Genomic DNA, 14,084 nt, shown 5'->3' on the forward strand with positions numbered 1-14,084 from the left:
AAATCTCAACACTTAATCCGGCAGGAGCGTATAGGTGTGAGTCAACTGCAACCGAAGTAATTTGCAAAAACATGAAGGATTTTCTTAAAGTGTGTCCTGGTCCACGGCGCCCGTGGCAAGCAGCCCTGATCCAGTCCCAGGATCAGCCTTCAGGCCTCCAGCAGGGCACTGCCCAGGCGGAGTTGAGAAAGGAACAGAGAGTGTCAGGACTACAGGCGGAGGTGGGGCTGTGACGTGTGGGAGGGCGGGCCTGGAGGCAGGTGAGTCGCTAGGTCTCCCTGGCTCCAATCACTCTGGAGACTGAACCATGGGGGGAAAACAGGACGGGGATGAGGCCTGTGGTGAGTCTCAGGGCAAGGCTGGGGCAGAGGCCTAGGACCCTGGGAGGGAGGGGAGGCCAGCCTGGCTGCTCTGGGGGAGCGAGGGCTGGGGCTGGCCCCACAGAGAGGAGCTAAGGGGAGCCCTCAGTCCCTGAAGGGAGGGCGTGGAAAGAGCTGATGAAAGGAAGTAGACTCTGGTCCTGGGAGGAGGATTGGGTTCAGGGCTGAGCCCTTTGCCAGAGAGACTTTGGGGAGTAAAGCTGGGGTCTCCTTGAGGAGTTGAGGCTGGAATCTGGGTCCCTCGGGGCAGGGCCCTGGGCAGCAAACCTGAATGGAAGAAGGCAGGGTCAGGGTCCCAAGCACGAGGATGGGGTTCAGGGGCCAGGAGGGTCTATGTGCTGCAGAGCCTGTAAGGGGAGAGGCTGTGGTCTGGCCTCTGTCAGGAGGAAAAGCTGGGGTTTCCGTGAGGAAGAGGAGTTTCAGTCTGGACCCTGGGTCTCTGAGGGAAAATGGTGCTAGAGGTCTGCTTCTCAGAGTCTCTGTGAGCAGTGACAGCAGGAGTGCCATTTGTTTGGGGGTCTCTATGAGGCGTTTGGACTGTGGGCCTCTGTGGAGAGGGGGCTGGGGCCTGCCTCTGGGGTCTCTGTTAGGAGGGGAGACTTCTCAGGAGACCATGAGAGATAAGGGTAGTGGCTTCACAAGGGCTTCCTATGAAAGGTAAGGCAAGAGGGAGTGGGATCCTATCTGCAGAATCTCCATGAGGACCCAGGGCTGGGAGCCCATCCCAGAGACCCCCTAGGGTTAGGGGTAGGGTGGTCTGAGATGGGAGGAAATTGGGCCACCCGCTTCTGGGATCCCTGTGAGCGGTAAGGCCTGGGCCTGCCTGCAGGGGTCCCTTGAGGCTTGGAAGTCTGAGCTCCTGGTCTGAAGGGGAGGGAGGGCCCTCCCAGAGGCAAAGCTTGGGTTCCTAAGCAGACTAGGGGAAGGAGCAGAAGGCCTCTCAGTAGACTTCCTGGAACTGCTTTGGGTCAATCATTGATCTCATGTCTGAGAGCCATGGAGGGACAGAGTCCAGAACACCTAAGGAGAATGAATCGCACCCCTTCCCACACTTGCCCAACCCTCTGCCCTGCCTCCTCTGTGCCAACACAGGACCCTAGTGGCCTGGCCCCACCTCCTCCCTGTGTGTACTCAGGGAGGACCAGGAACAGGACATGGCCACAATCTAAACCAACCACAGTCTCAACCACCAGGCTCAGGTGTCACCCTGACTGCTCACCCAGAGACTGGCAGTGGCCTGGGGTCCCTTTGGGTGGGGGGCTTTACAGGGGCCCCTCCTTGGCCCAGTCCTGTCCTGCAGGAGTTCAAGCCTTTGGCTCCAGTTTCTTTCCCTGTGGTCTTGGGCAAGAGTGTGGAGGTAGGGCCTGGGGCAGCTGTGGGGAGGGCTGTGACTTCCCTGAGATGCTTAGATTGGTACCCACCCTAGCCTGGGTACAAGGAAGGGAGAGGGAAAAGGACTGGGGCGGGAGAGCCACTGAGGTGACTTCACTCAGAGTCCCACATCCCAGCTGGAGGGAGACACAGGACAAATGGGCCAGAAAAGGGGCAGGAGGCAAAAGCTATTTCCATGGTTGCCAGCCTTGAGGTGTGGGCTGGAAACAACCTGTTAAGGCTCCCTTTTCCCCTTTCTCCAAAGAGAGTGAGTGGGCAGCAGTGAGGCTGCTGCCCAGGTCTTGATCCTACCTCTCCTGCTCTCCAACTTCTCCCCTGCATTCCTGAGGGCCAGGGTAGAGCCTGGGATAGGGTAGGATCACCCTGCAGGGAAGGAAGTGGGAGGGACAGGAGATGCGGAGAGACATCCCCTCAGGCCCTCACTCTCTCTACTCCTCCCTGTGCCCCTCAGGAAAACCAGCCAAATATGACCCCTCCTTTCGAGGTCCCATCAAGAACAGGTAAGTTCTGGGCACTTCCCGAGCTAGGGGGTGGGGGTCTTGATTTTGCATTGTATTTGCTGAAATATTGGTAAGAAGTTTATAAAAAAGAAAACTCCTGCCCCAGGAGAATGGTGCCCTTGGATGAACTCTTGTGTCTGGAGCGGGCACAAGGGGCCTTCGGGGTGCTGCTGCTGTTCTTTTTCTTGACCTGGGAGCTGGCTACACGGGTATGTGCTCTTTGGGAAAATTCAGCCAGCTGGGCACTTAGGAGTTGTTTACTTTTCTGTGTCATGCTTCAGAAGTTCCCTCACCCAGAAAATGATAATTTTGTGTTTTTTGTCATGCCCCCCACACACCCTCCTGAGGACAAATGGAAGCAACTCCTTCTTATTTATTCCCTGTGAGAATTTGTTTTTGTGAGAAAAGGTTTTCTTAGAAAAATAAAATAAAACCTACCAAACCCATTCTCCAGCATCCCCCAACTCCAACCCAGGACTCCCCCAGACCAGCACCCCCACCCCATCCAACAGCTTCCCCCACTTCTCCCCCAGGAGCTGCACAGACATCATCTGCTGTATCCTCTTCCTTGCCTTCATTCTGGGTTACATCGTGGTGGGGATCGTGGGTGAGTTTCCAGCAGGCGCGGTGCTGGGGCCCTGGCAGGTGGGGAAGGGCAGGGACCATCCCAGAAGCTGCTCTCCCCCCACCCCCAAATCCCACCCTCTGGTGATTCATCTCTCTGTCTGCTTTCAGCTTGGGTGTACGGAGACCCCCGGCAAGTCCTCTACCCCAGGAACTCTACCGGGGCCTACTGTGGGGTAGGGGCTAACAAGTGAGTACAATGGCAGGAAAAGGGCCAGATGGGGGACCCCTGAGTGGCTTAGTCGGTTAAGCGTCTGCTTTTTGCTCGGGTCATGATCCTGGAGGTCCTGGGATTGAGTCCTTGCTCAGCAGGAAGCCTGAGCCTTCTTCCTCCTCTGCCTCCCATGTCCCCTGCTGTGCCCCCTCTCTCTCTCACAAATAAATAAACAAAATATTTTACAAACCTGAGGCCCCTGGGTGGCTCAGTCGGTTAAGGGTCTGCCTTTGGCTCAGGTAGTGATTCCAGGGTCCTAGAATCAAGCCCTTGCATTGGGCTCCCTGCTCAGTGGAGAGCCTGTTTCTCTCCCTCTGCCTGCCGCTCTGCTTACTTGTGCTCTCTCTATCTCTCTGTTAAATAAATAAATAAAATCTTTAAATAGATAGATAAATAAAAGAAGGGGATGCCCAGGTGGCTCAGTCAGTTAAGTGTCTGCCTTTGGCTCAGGTCATTATCTCAGGGTCCTGAGATGGACTCCTGCATCAGGCTCCTTGCTCAGCAGGGATCCTGCTCCTCCTTCTGCCTGGTGCTCCCCCTGCTTATTCTCTCTCCAACAAATAAATAAATGAAATCTTAATAAATAAATAAATAAATAAATAAATAAACAAAAATTAGAGGGGAGGCCCACAGGAGGTAAAGTGGGCAGCAGGCAGAGAACAAGATCCCAACACTCGGGCTCCAGATCCTTTCTTCATTGCCCACAAGCCACAGCCTCCCCACTCGAGGCCACATTGAGCAGGCTCCATCTCTGGACAGTTGGCTTCTGATTCCCTCCAAAAAATAGGAGGCAGGGCCATGGTTAAGTGAATGGGTTTTAAAGTTCAGAGTTTGGCAATTGATTCTCCAACTGAGCTAAGTTCTGGTCGTATGGCCTTGGGCAAGGTAGTCAACTTCTCTGAGCTTTGATCTTTTCTTCTGAAGTTCACGGGGGTGTCCCGGAACTGCCATCAGTTCCACCCGCAGGAAACTTTCAGTAAATAATAAAACCTTAACAATGACACGGGCGTTTACTAAGTTCCAGGCAGATGGTGTACTTTGCACACACAAACTCATTTAAACCCAATGAAGGTTCTATTACCTTACACCTGATGGAATTGAGGCAGTGGGCGGTTAAGTGACTTGCTCGAGGTCATAAAACTCAGCCATTTGGTAACAGTTTCGAGGCTCAGTTACTCTGGGATATCTTCCGAGTGCCTCCTGTCTCTCCCCGGGAGAACTGAGCTTCCTAAGGCCAGGAGCTGAGAGTTATGGGTCAGGGTGTGGGCTCCACACACACTTTCACTGGGCCCACTGTATCCTCGAGGTACGGCCCTGGCATTCCTCTCCCCACACCTGACCGACCAAACCCTGATGCCCACGTTTCCTTCCCCTCCACAGAGATAAACCGTATCTTCTCTACTTCAACATCTTCAGCTGCATTCTGCCCACCAACATCATCACAGTCGCTGAGAACGGCCTGCAGTGTCCCACATCCCAGGTCAGAGCCCGGGACATCCCTCTACCCGGATGGCCCCCCGGGTGCGGATACCAGCACCTCTGCATGCTCTCTGGCCTCAGGTGTGTGTGTCCTCCTGCCCCGAGGTCGCATGGACGGTGGAAATCAGCCAGTTCTCACAGAATGTTGGGGAGGTCTTCTACACAGCAAACAGGAACTTCTGTCTGCCAGGGGTGCCTTGGGATATGGTGAGAGTTGCTGCAGTGTCATTGCTGTGGTCAAGGAGGAGTCATGTGGGTGGAGAGAGGGGCAGTTGGGTAGGTGACTATGGTCGTGATGGGGGTGGTGCGAGGGCTCCCTCTTTCATCCCGCTCTGTGTCTGCACCTTTGTATGTCCTCCCCCAACCCCCAGCCAGTGATCCAAAGCCTGCAGCAGGAGCTCTGCCCCAGTTTCCTCCTCCCTTCCGCTCCAGGTGAGAAGCTGTACTCCTTCCTCGGGCAGCATCTAGTCCTGTATTCTGCCTGCTCAAATGGGGAAGCCAGGCCCAGAGAGAGGAGTCAGGGAGCTTGTCGGGCCAAACTGGAATTAGCACTGGGTCTTCATTTTGCTCTCTGCCCCTTGACCCTACCATCTTGTGCACCGGCTGAGTGCCAGGCACCCACGCGAGACCCAGGGCAGATGAAACTGCTCTGGGTTCGAGCTACATTTTAGATGCAGGGATCTGAGATGTTGGCAAAGACGCTGCATGAGCATCCCGTGGAAATACAGCTGGGCAAATGCACCCACACACGTTAATATCAGTGCACTGGGCACAGACTGGGTGTCCAGCCAGACTCACAAGCAAACATGGCTGGGTGCTGAGATTGCCTCTGGCTTTTTAATTTTTTCTATATGTTCTTCTTTCCAATAGTCATAGTATTTTTAATAGGAAAAAATTTTAATTATACATGAGAAAAGATAACCAATTCTCAAAATAACTACAATAAAAAGATCTCGGGTGAATGCTCCAAACTCAGATCCAGATTCCAACACTTTCCAGCTGTGTGGTCTTGGGCCAATTACTCAACCTCTCTGAGCCTCGTTTCCCCATCTTTAGAATAGAAATACCAAAGCCAGCCTGCCTGGCAAAGTCATTGGGAAGGTGGAGATAAAGGGTTCTGTAGGCACATAATAGGCACTGCAGGAAATGGGGAAGGGGTGAGAAGGCTTCCCGGAGGAAGTGACCTGGAGATGCAGTAGAGCAGGGAGTAATGGAGGGGATTTCTGAAGGGAGAACACTCAGAGAGAGGCTCAGGGAGAGCAGAGGTACAGAGGTGAGGCCAAAGTGGGCTGAGCTCAGATGGTGGAGCCTTGAAGCCTGGCCAGGGAGCATGGGCTCTCCAGGGCAGAGTTGCTGGAAGTATCTGAGCAGCCGAATACTCTAATGCCCTGGAATGATGAGGCCTGGTCTCCCTGGCTCTCATGCAGAGGGTGGGTTGAAGGGTGGGTAGAGGCTGGAGTGTAAGAGGCCAGAGGAAATGCGGTCTCCACCTGGCAGCAGCAAGGATGGGAGGAAGGGGTCCTGAGAGATGGTGAAGGAAGCTGGACAGGGCTGTGCTGGCAGAAAGTCCCTCTTGGCTGTGGAGTCAAGAGCAGCTGTCTGGGTGGGAGAGGGCAAAGCCCATCTGTCCTGCCTTCCCTAAGACCACTGGCGTGCTGGGTGGAGCCAGAAGTTTTCAAGGCAAAGCTCTGGGCACTCCCACCCAGGAGCCCTGTTCTCTCCCTCCAGCTCTGGGGCGTTGTCTTCCACTGTTGAACAGTACTCTACCTGAACTCCCAGGGATCTCCAGCAACACCTCCATCTCCCAGGGGATCAGGTGGGCCTCCTCTGCCCCCACACCCCTGTCCCATACCCCTTCCCCCCACAACAGCCCCATGTGACTCTCTGCACCTCCTCCAGCAGCAGTGTACTTGACAGCCTCAATGCCCGTGACATCACTGTGAAGATCTTCGAAGACGTTGCCCAGTCCTGGTATTGGATTCTTGTGTGAGTCACAGATTCCCCTACTCTCTCCTTCCCTGCTGCCCTCCCCCCTCCTCTGGCCCCTAGCCCAATGTCTGAAACAGAAATTTTGGACAGAGGGGGAGGAGCCAGAGCTCAGAACTGACCCCAAACCCAACAAGATCCATAAGAGAAAGGGGGTCTAACCTGGGGACACTGGGAGCTTGAGGCACTTAGGAGCCTCGGGAAGGGAGAAGACTTAGGGGACCAGGGAACACCCTCACCTACCCCACCCTGCCTACAGCGCCCTAGCTGTGGCTCTGGTCCTAAGCCTGCTGTTCATCCTGCTTCTGCGCCTGGTGGCCGGGCCCCTGGTGCTGGTGCTGATCCTCGGGGTGCTGGGCGTGCTGGCCTATGGCATCTACCACTGCTGGGAGGAGTACCGTGTGCTGCGGGACAAGGGTGCCTCCATCACCCAGCTGGGCGTCACCACCAACCTCAGTGCCTACCGCAACGTTCAAGAGACCTGGCTGGCGGCCGGTGAGTGCCCTGCCCACTGCCGGACTGGCAGGCCAGCCTGGGGATGCCCGGGGCCTCACCAAGCCCTGCCCCTAACCCCCGGCCGGTCTGCTCCCTGTCCACCCTCAGTGATCGTCCTGGCTGTGCTTGAAGGCACCCTGCTGCTGTTGCTGATCTTCCTGAGGCAGCGGATTCGCATCGCCATCGCCCTCCTGAAGGAGGCCAGCAAGTCAGCATCTACCTTGTGGGGGAGATGAGACAGAGGATGGGGGTGCAGGCGTGGAATGGCAGTGCTGGGAAGGTGGCAGGGAGCCCCGGAGGAGAAGGGCAGAGTTACACAGTGGTTAACACCTCTATGTGACTGAGTGACTCCAGTTTTCTGAGACTCAGTTTACCCATTTGTGAAATGGGGACAATTTATTTTAAGATTTTATTTATTTATTTATTTGAGAGAGCATGAGCAGGAGGAGTGGTAGGTAGACAGAGAAGCAGACTCCCCACTGAGCAAGGAGCCCAATGCAGGACTCGATCTCAGGACTCCAGGATCATGACCTGAGCCGAAGGCAGACGCTTAACTGACCGAGCCATCCAGGGGCCCGTGGTGGGGGGTAGGGGTGGCAATAATAGTTCCTACTTTGTAGGGCTCTCATGAGGATTAAATGAGTTAGTGTCTTGTCAGCTTCCAGAACAGGAAGCAGGCTCTCCGTGAGGATCAGTCAGAATGGTAACTGCCGTTGTGGCAGTCGTGGTTGACATGAGAAATGGCAGAAGCCCAGGTTTTTCCCACCCAGGACCTACCTGCCAAATCCATCAGGAGACCATACTTTGAAGACTCTTTTCCTTATGCTCCCTAAAGCTGCCCCAGGTGGCTTTTCTGTGATTCCAATTTCTTCTAAGGGTCCCTTGAGCTTGATTTATTCAATTCAGTTCATTCAGTGAGCACCTACTGTGTGCCCAGCCTGGGGGACAGAGGAGGTCCTGGCAATGACGGCAGTGGGAACCTTGCCCATCATCAGCCCCAGGATGATGGGTGGGCTCTGGGGCCTGGGGCCATACTGAAGGACGCTCTTACCTTCCTACAGGGCTGTGGGGCAGATGATGTCTACCCTGTTCTACCCTCTGGTCACCTTTGTCCTCCTGCTCATCTGCATTGTCTACTGGGCCATGACTGCCCTGTATCCTTTGCCCACATGGCCTGGCCCTCCTAGGGCGTGGAAGGGGAAGGGGTTGTATTTACCTGTACAGTGCAATTGGAAGAATGTGCCCCTTCATCTGGGCAGACACAGGCCTGCCCCTGGACAGAGTTGAAAGACTGAACCCAGGCTGATTTCCCACCCTTTGTGCAGTGAACAACCTGTGCAAGAACCTGGGAAGGTGTCCCTGAGGAGGGCCTGTAGAGACCCCCATGTGACTATGCCTTCTTCCTTGACTCCCCTCTGGGTACCTGGCCACATCGGGGCAACCTCAATATGTCCTCTGGGCACCCAATGCCAGCTTGCCCGGCTGTGAGAAAGTGCAGATGAATACATCATGCAACCCCATGGTGAGGAGATTTGGGGTAGAGATGTAGGGGGCGACAGCAGGGCTGAGGTGACCTCAGGGGTCAGCTGGTCCAAATCCCTCATTGCACAGCAGAGACAGAGGACCGGAGAGCAAAAGGAGGTCCCTCAAGATCCCACAACAGGCCCCCAGCAGAGCCAGGAAGGGAGCCAGCAGTGGACTCTGGATCCAGTGCTCCCCCTCAGCCACCCCTTACTCAGAGAAGGAAACTGAGGCTGGAGGCGACATGAAGCCCTGGGAAAGCTGGGTACTGGCACTTCCCACCCTCCCCTGCCTGGACTGGACATGCCTTTGCCAGGAGAACTGTTAGCCACTTCCGCCTCCAGTCTCAGTCCATTCATCTGTAAAATGGAGACAGTCGTAATACCTGTTCCTCAGGGTGGCTGAGAAGATTGAATGACATCAGGCACATAAAGTGCTTTGTACATGTCTGGCACCTGATAAGAGCTGATAACTGTAGATGGGTTTTGTTTAATTTTTTAAAAGCCTTTTTCCTAGCAGCATGGTGCCTTGGGCAATAGGCGGGTGGGGGCGGTGGACGGAGAGAAGCCGCTTCCCTGCATTCTGCCCTGTGAGGTTTCCAGAAAGTGCAAGGGACTGCAGGGGGGTTGTTGTCCTCAGAGCTTTGCGGGGGAAGCACCCCTTGGAAGCTGGGACCAGGGGCTTGCTCACAGGCATTAGGGCACTCTAAAGCAGGAAAAGGAGGGAGGGAGGGAGGTTTACATTTAGGGAGGACCCACCCTGTGCCAGGCACTAGGTATGCAAATCTCCAAAGGACTTGGTTCTGGCTTCCAGCTCGCTCAGGATCTAGCAGCAGAGACTAACACAAACACACAATTACAAAGTGGTAAGTGGTTTATTTTCAAATATCAAAAACACTTTCAGCGATTTCAGCAATTCTGAAGATTTTTGTCACATTTCCTGTAAAGGGTTTTTGTTTTTGTTTTTGTTTTTACTTTTGCGGGTTTTTTTACTTTTTATTATGCAAATTTTCAAACTCACAGAAACCCTCAACTTCCCACTGTCCTTGTTTCATCCATCTCTACACCCCCAACCCCACAATTCTTTTTTTCTGGAGTTTTGTTTTTTTAATTAATTTATTTATTTTCTTTTTTGGAGTTTTTTAAGGTAAATTCTGGACATAAGTACCAGTTTACCCATAAACACATCAGGATGGATCTTAACGTAAGGACTTTTTACTTTATTTATTTATTTATTTTTTTTTTAAGGAATCTCAACCCCCAACATGAGGCTCAGACTCACAACTCTGACATCAAGAGTCGCACGCTCTACCGATCGAGCCAGCCCGGTGCCCAGACACAAAAGGACTTTTAAAAAGCATAACCAAATGGGCACCTGGGTGGCTCAGCTGGTCAAGCGTCTGACTCTTTTTTTTTTTTTTTTAAAGATTTTATTTATTTATTTGACAGAGAGAAATCACAAGTAGTTGGAGAGGCAGGCAGAGAGAGAGAGGAGGAAGCAGGCTCCCTGCCAAGCAGAGAGCCCCATGCAGGACTCGATCCCAGGACCCTGAGATCATGACCTGAGCAGCAGCTTAACCCACTGAGCCACCCAGGCGCCCCAAGTGTCTGACTCTTGATTTCAGCTCAGATCATGTTCTCAGTGTGGTGACCTTAGGGTGGTGGGATTGAGGCCTGGGGCAGGCTCCCTGCTCAGGGAAGGGTCTGCTGCAGATTCTCTCTCCCTCTCCATCTGCCCCTCTCCCTGCTCACACTCTCTCTCTTTCTAAAAGTAAATCTTTTTTAAAAAATTTTTATGTTAGTCACCATACGTTACATCATTAGGTTTTGGGGTTTTTTTTTTAAGATTTTATTTATTTATTTGACAGAGAGAGATCACAAGTAGGTAGAGAGGCAGGCAGAGAGAGAGAGAGAGAGAGAGAGGAGGAAGCAGGCTCCCTGCAGAGCAGAGAGCCCGATGTGGGGCTCGATCCCAGGACCCTGGGATCATGACCCGAGCCGGAAGGCAGAGGCTTTAACCCACTGAGCCACCCAGGCGCCCAAGAGATCACAAATTTTTTAAAAATTTTTTATGTTAGTCACCATATAGTACATCATTAGGTTTTTTGGTTTTGTTTTTTTAATATTTTATTTATTCATTTGACAGAGAGAGGGTAGGCAGAGGGAGGGGGAAGCAGGCTCCCTGCTGAGCAGAGAGCTAGATGCGGGGCTTGATCCCAGGACCCTGAGATCATGACCTGAGCTGAAAGCAGAGGTTTAACCCACTGAACCACCCAGGCGCCCCTATATCATTAGTTTTTGACATAATGTTCCAAGATTCATTGTTTGCTTGTAACACCCAGTGCCCCATGCAATCTGTATCCTCCCTAATACCCATCCCCAGGCTCACCCATCCTCCCGCCCTCCAAAAATAAATCTTAAAAAAAAAAAAAAATACACACAACCAAAAATAAATAAAGTAAATATAAAAATAAATAAAAAGCATAACCACTATACCATTATCACACCGAAGATTAACAAAAATTCCTTAATACCATCTAATACCCAGTCTGTTCATTTTTGCTAGAAAGCATTTTGGCTGACATTGCAGAGACTGTCTTAGAGGCTGTCTTAGAGTGCCAGGGAGAGAGCTAGGGGCTGATCACGCTGCCTTCACACCGTTAAGGCTTGGCCCTCGCAGCCTGGGAACTCTCCTGCCCATATAGAGATGGAAGGAAAACGAATTACTCTCACACACTAGGCAGTCTGAACCCAACTAGAACCTGACGAAGGATTTCCTGGAAGGCAATGGCTTCCCCAGCTCAGGGAGGTGGCTACTTCCTTCCCTCTCCTTCGGGAGTGGCAGGAGTTGGCTGGGAATGACCCTCCTCTGTCACCACCAGTCCCAGCCCATGAACTCCTCGTGCCCGGGACTGAGGTGCGTCTTCCAGACCTACTCGTCCACCGGCCTGGTTCAGCGTTCTCTCTTCAACTTGCAAATCTACGGGATCCTGGGGCTATTCTGGACCCTCAACTGGGTGCTGGCCCTGGGCCAGTGTGTCCTGGCTGGCGCCTTTGCCTCCTTCTACTGGGCCTTCCAAAAGCCCCAGGACATCCCCACCTTTCCCCTGAGCTCTGCCTTCATCCGCACACTCCGGTAAGCCCGGGGCAGGGGACTGGAAAGTGTGAACCTGGGAGTCTCGGGGTCCTGGGGCTGCCTCTGACTCCCTCCTCTGCAGGTACCACACTGGGTCACTGGCCTTCGGAGCCCTCATCCTGAGCCTTGTGCAGATAGCCCGAGTCATTCTGGAGTACATTGACAACAAACTGAGAGGTGAACAGCTGGCTCACCTCCCCCTGGGGAGGGGCTGCCAGGGAATAATGACCAAACATGAGCTCCCCCTTTTTTCCAGGAGCACAGAACCCCGTGGCCCGCTGCATCATGTGTTGCTTTAAGTGCTGCCTCTGGTGTCTGGAGAAGTTTATCAAGTTCCTAAACCGCAACGCCTACATCATGGTGAGCCCCAGGGAATGAGCAGCCCCTTGTTCTGGGGTCCCTTGGCTCAGGCCCCGGCCCTGGCCCAGGTGAGCTCCACACAGGTGACTCTGACCTTTCCACCCCACTCAGATTGCCATCTATGGTAAGAGTTTCTGTGTCTCCGCCAAAAATGCCTTCATGCTGCTCATGCGGAACATTGTCAGGTCAGGCTCTCCGCTCTCCCTGGCCCCCTGCCACGATCTCCCAGCCCAGGCTGGCTTCATGAGCATGCTGGGTGGGCTCAGAAGGGTCTCGAGCTTGGTTAAATGTTCTGCTGCCTTCGTCTTGAAGCACAAATGATTTTCATTTGACATCTGTCACAGCAACTTATATAGCCAATCCGGTTCCTAGCGCTACCAGGGCACTCAAGCCTGACCCACCCCAACTTCCCATACAGGGTGGTCGTTCTGGATAAAGTCACAGACTTGCTGCTGCTCTTTGGGAAGTTGCTGGTGGTTGGGGGTGTCGGTAAGAGCTGGGGCTGGGAGTTAACGGGGACAGAGGGCCAGGGCACAGGACAGCCAAAGAGGTGACCCCAAAGGAGTGACGACACTGACCTCCAGACCTCTCCCACAGGGGTCCTGTCCTTCTTTTTCTTCACCGGTCGCATCCGGGACCTGGGTAGAGACTTTGAGAACCCCTCCCTCAACTATTACTGGCTGCCCATCATGGTGAGTGACTCCCCGGCTCTGCCTTACAGTCCAACCCCCCAAACGAAATCTAACGCTTCCTGGATCTTCCAGATCTCCATCCTGGGGGCCTATGTCATTGCCAGTGGCTTCTTCAGCGTTTTTGGCATGTGTGTGGACACGCTCTTCCTCTGTTTCTGTGAGTAACACTCCCTCCCACCTCCCCCAGATGTCAAGGTACCAGATTGTTTAGGATTTTTTTTTGGAGACTTGGGACTTCTAGAAACAGCAACTTTGGGAGTTAAAGGAGCCAAAGTCAGAGGAAGCCTCTTCCGCCATCCTTAAGCCAGGGACTTGCAGAAAAGCGAAAGTGAGCTGTGGGGCTGGCAGAGTCTCCCAAGAAAGAGCATTCCAGGACAAAGGCCTCTGGTGTCTTTCCCCAGAAAATCAAAGGTAGACCTTCACCACAGGAGACTTCCCAGCAGGTGGCTGTAGTGAGTGCGGATTTTCTCACCCTCCTAGGACCATTGAACAACCCCATTTCTTCAGATAAATAGAGTATTGTAAACCTATTCTCTCTTCCTTAGGATTTTCTTAACATTTTCTTTTCCTTGGCTTATTTTATTTAAGAACAGTATACTGTACATATACAAAATGTGCTGATCGACCTTTTATGTTATCAGTAAGGCTTTCGGTCAACAGTAGGCTATTAAATTGGGGGGAATCAAAAGTAATAGGCGGATTGTTGATTGCGTGGGGGTCAGCGCCGCTAATCCCTGTGTCGTTCAGGAGTCAATTCTACATCCATTCAGGGTTTAGTACGCACTACAGTCTGCAGTACGCGGCTGACCTGCATTTTTTCTGTTAAGCCCAAGCACGCTATGAAATAATAGTATTACTGACCTCACGTCACCCCGGGGAAACTGAGATTACATAACCTACCCAATAGGTTACCAAAACTGCCCCAAAAGAACAGCGCATGTTGGTGCAGCATGAACCCATGCGGCTAGTTTCCTCGTCCCCCATCTTCCCGGGGACTGGAGGGCCCTTGGGGTCCACTCTAACGGTCTATGTTGCGGCTCAGTGGAAGACCTGGAGAGGAACGACGGCTCCCCGGACCGGCCCTACTACATGCCCACATCCCTTCTGAAGATACTAGGCAAGAAGAACGAGGCATTCCCCGGGGACAAGAAGAAGAAAAATAAGTGAGAGACGCGGCCCCCATCAGGGCTGCTCCCCTCCTGTACAGCCTCCCAGCATCACCCCGCCTTCCAGATCTTGATTTTGTAGTTCAAAACAAATTATTAAATGTTGATGTTTTGTTTTCTCAAGAAGTCCGGGACTTTTA

The 14,084-nt window shown here is 53.0% G+C and overlaps 1 protein-coding gene across 3 annotated transcripts; it reads left to right on the forward strand.

Annotated features, from left to right (window-relative positions):
* The first annotated feature begins 237 nt into the window (after nucleotides 1-237).
* SLC44A4 (solute carrier family 44 member 4) lies at nucleotides 238-14,067 on the forward strand. 3 transcript variants are annotated; one of them, XM_082751052.1, is made up of 21 exons: nucleotides 238-341; nucleotides 2,224-2,272; nucleotides 2,806-2,879; nucleotides 3,008-3,086; nucleotides 4,491-4,590; nucleotides 4,671-4,796; nucleotides 4,961-5,021; nucleotides 6,318-6,405; nucleotides 6,489-6,575; nucleotides 6,835-7,070; nucleotides 7,179-7,278; nucleotides 8,132-8,224; nucleotides 8,490-8,592; nucleotides 11,473-11,726; nucleotides 11,809-11,903; nucleotides 11,983-12,086; nucleotides 12,198-12,271; nucleotides 12,505-12,575; nucleotides 12,684-12,778; nucleotides 12,851-12,935; nucleotides 13,821-14,067. In XM_082751052.1, exons 1-21 carry the CDS (start codon nucleotides 308-310, stop codon nucleotides 13,943-13,945), a joined length of 2,133 nt encoding a protein of 710 aa, XP_082607178.1. In that variant the 5' UTR covers nucleotides 238-307; the 3' UTR covers nucleotides 13,946-14,067. The 3 variants fall into 3 exon arrangements, 2 of the variants coding, with proteins under 2 accessions (XP_082607178.1, XP_082607179.1); XM_082751053.1 differs by having other exon boundaries at nucleotides 6,492-6,575; XR_014308161.1 differs by lacking the exon at nucleotides 12,505-12,575.
* The last annotated feature ends 17 nt before the right edge of the window (nucleotides 14,068-14,084 follow it).

This window comes from Mustela nivalis, assembly GCF_964662115.1.
Source record: "Mustela nivalis genome assembly, contig: HAP1_SCAFFOLD_2264, whole genome shotgun sequence".
NCBI lineage: Eukaryota > Metazoa > Chordata > Mammalia > Carnivora > Mustelidae > Mustela > Mustela nivalis.

Excerpts from the sequence above, each read along its gene's own strand:
- SLC44A4 (XM_082751052.1), top strand. The coding sequence starts at position 308 with ATGGGGGGAAAACAGGACGGGGATGAGGCCTGTG. Across the intron at positions 3,087-4,490 it reads TGTGGGGTAGGGGCTAACAA|AGATAAACCGTATCTTCTCT; the intron begins GTGAGTACAATG and ends TCCCCTCCACAG. Across the intron at positions 12,087-12,197 it reads ACCGCAACGCCTACATCATG|ATTGCCATCTATGGTAAGAG; the intron begins GTGAGCCCCAGG and ends CACCCCACTCAG.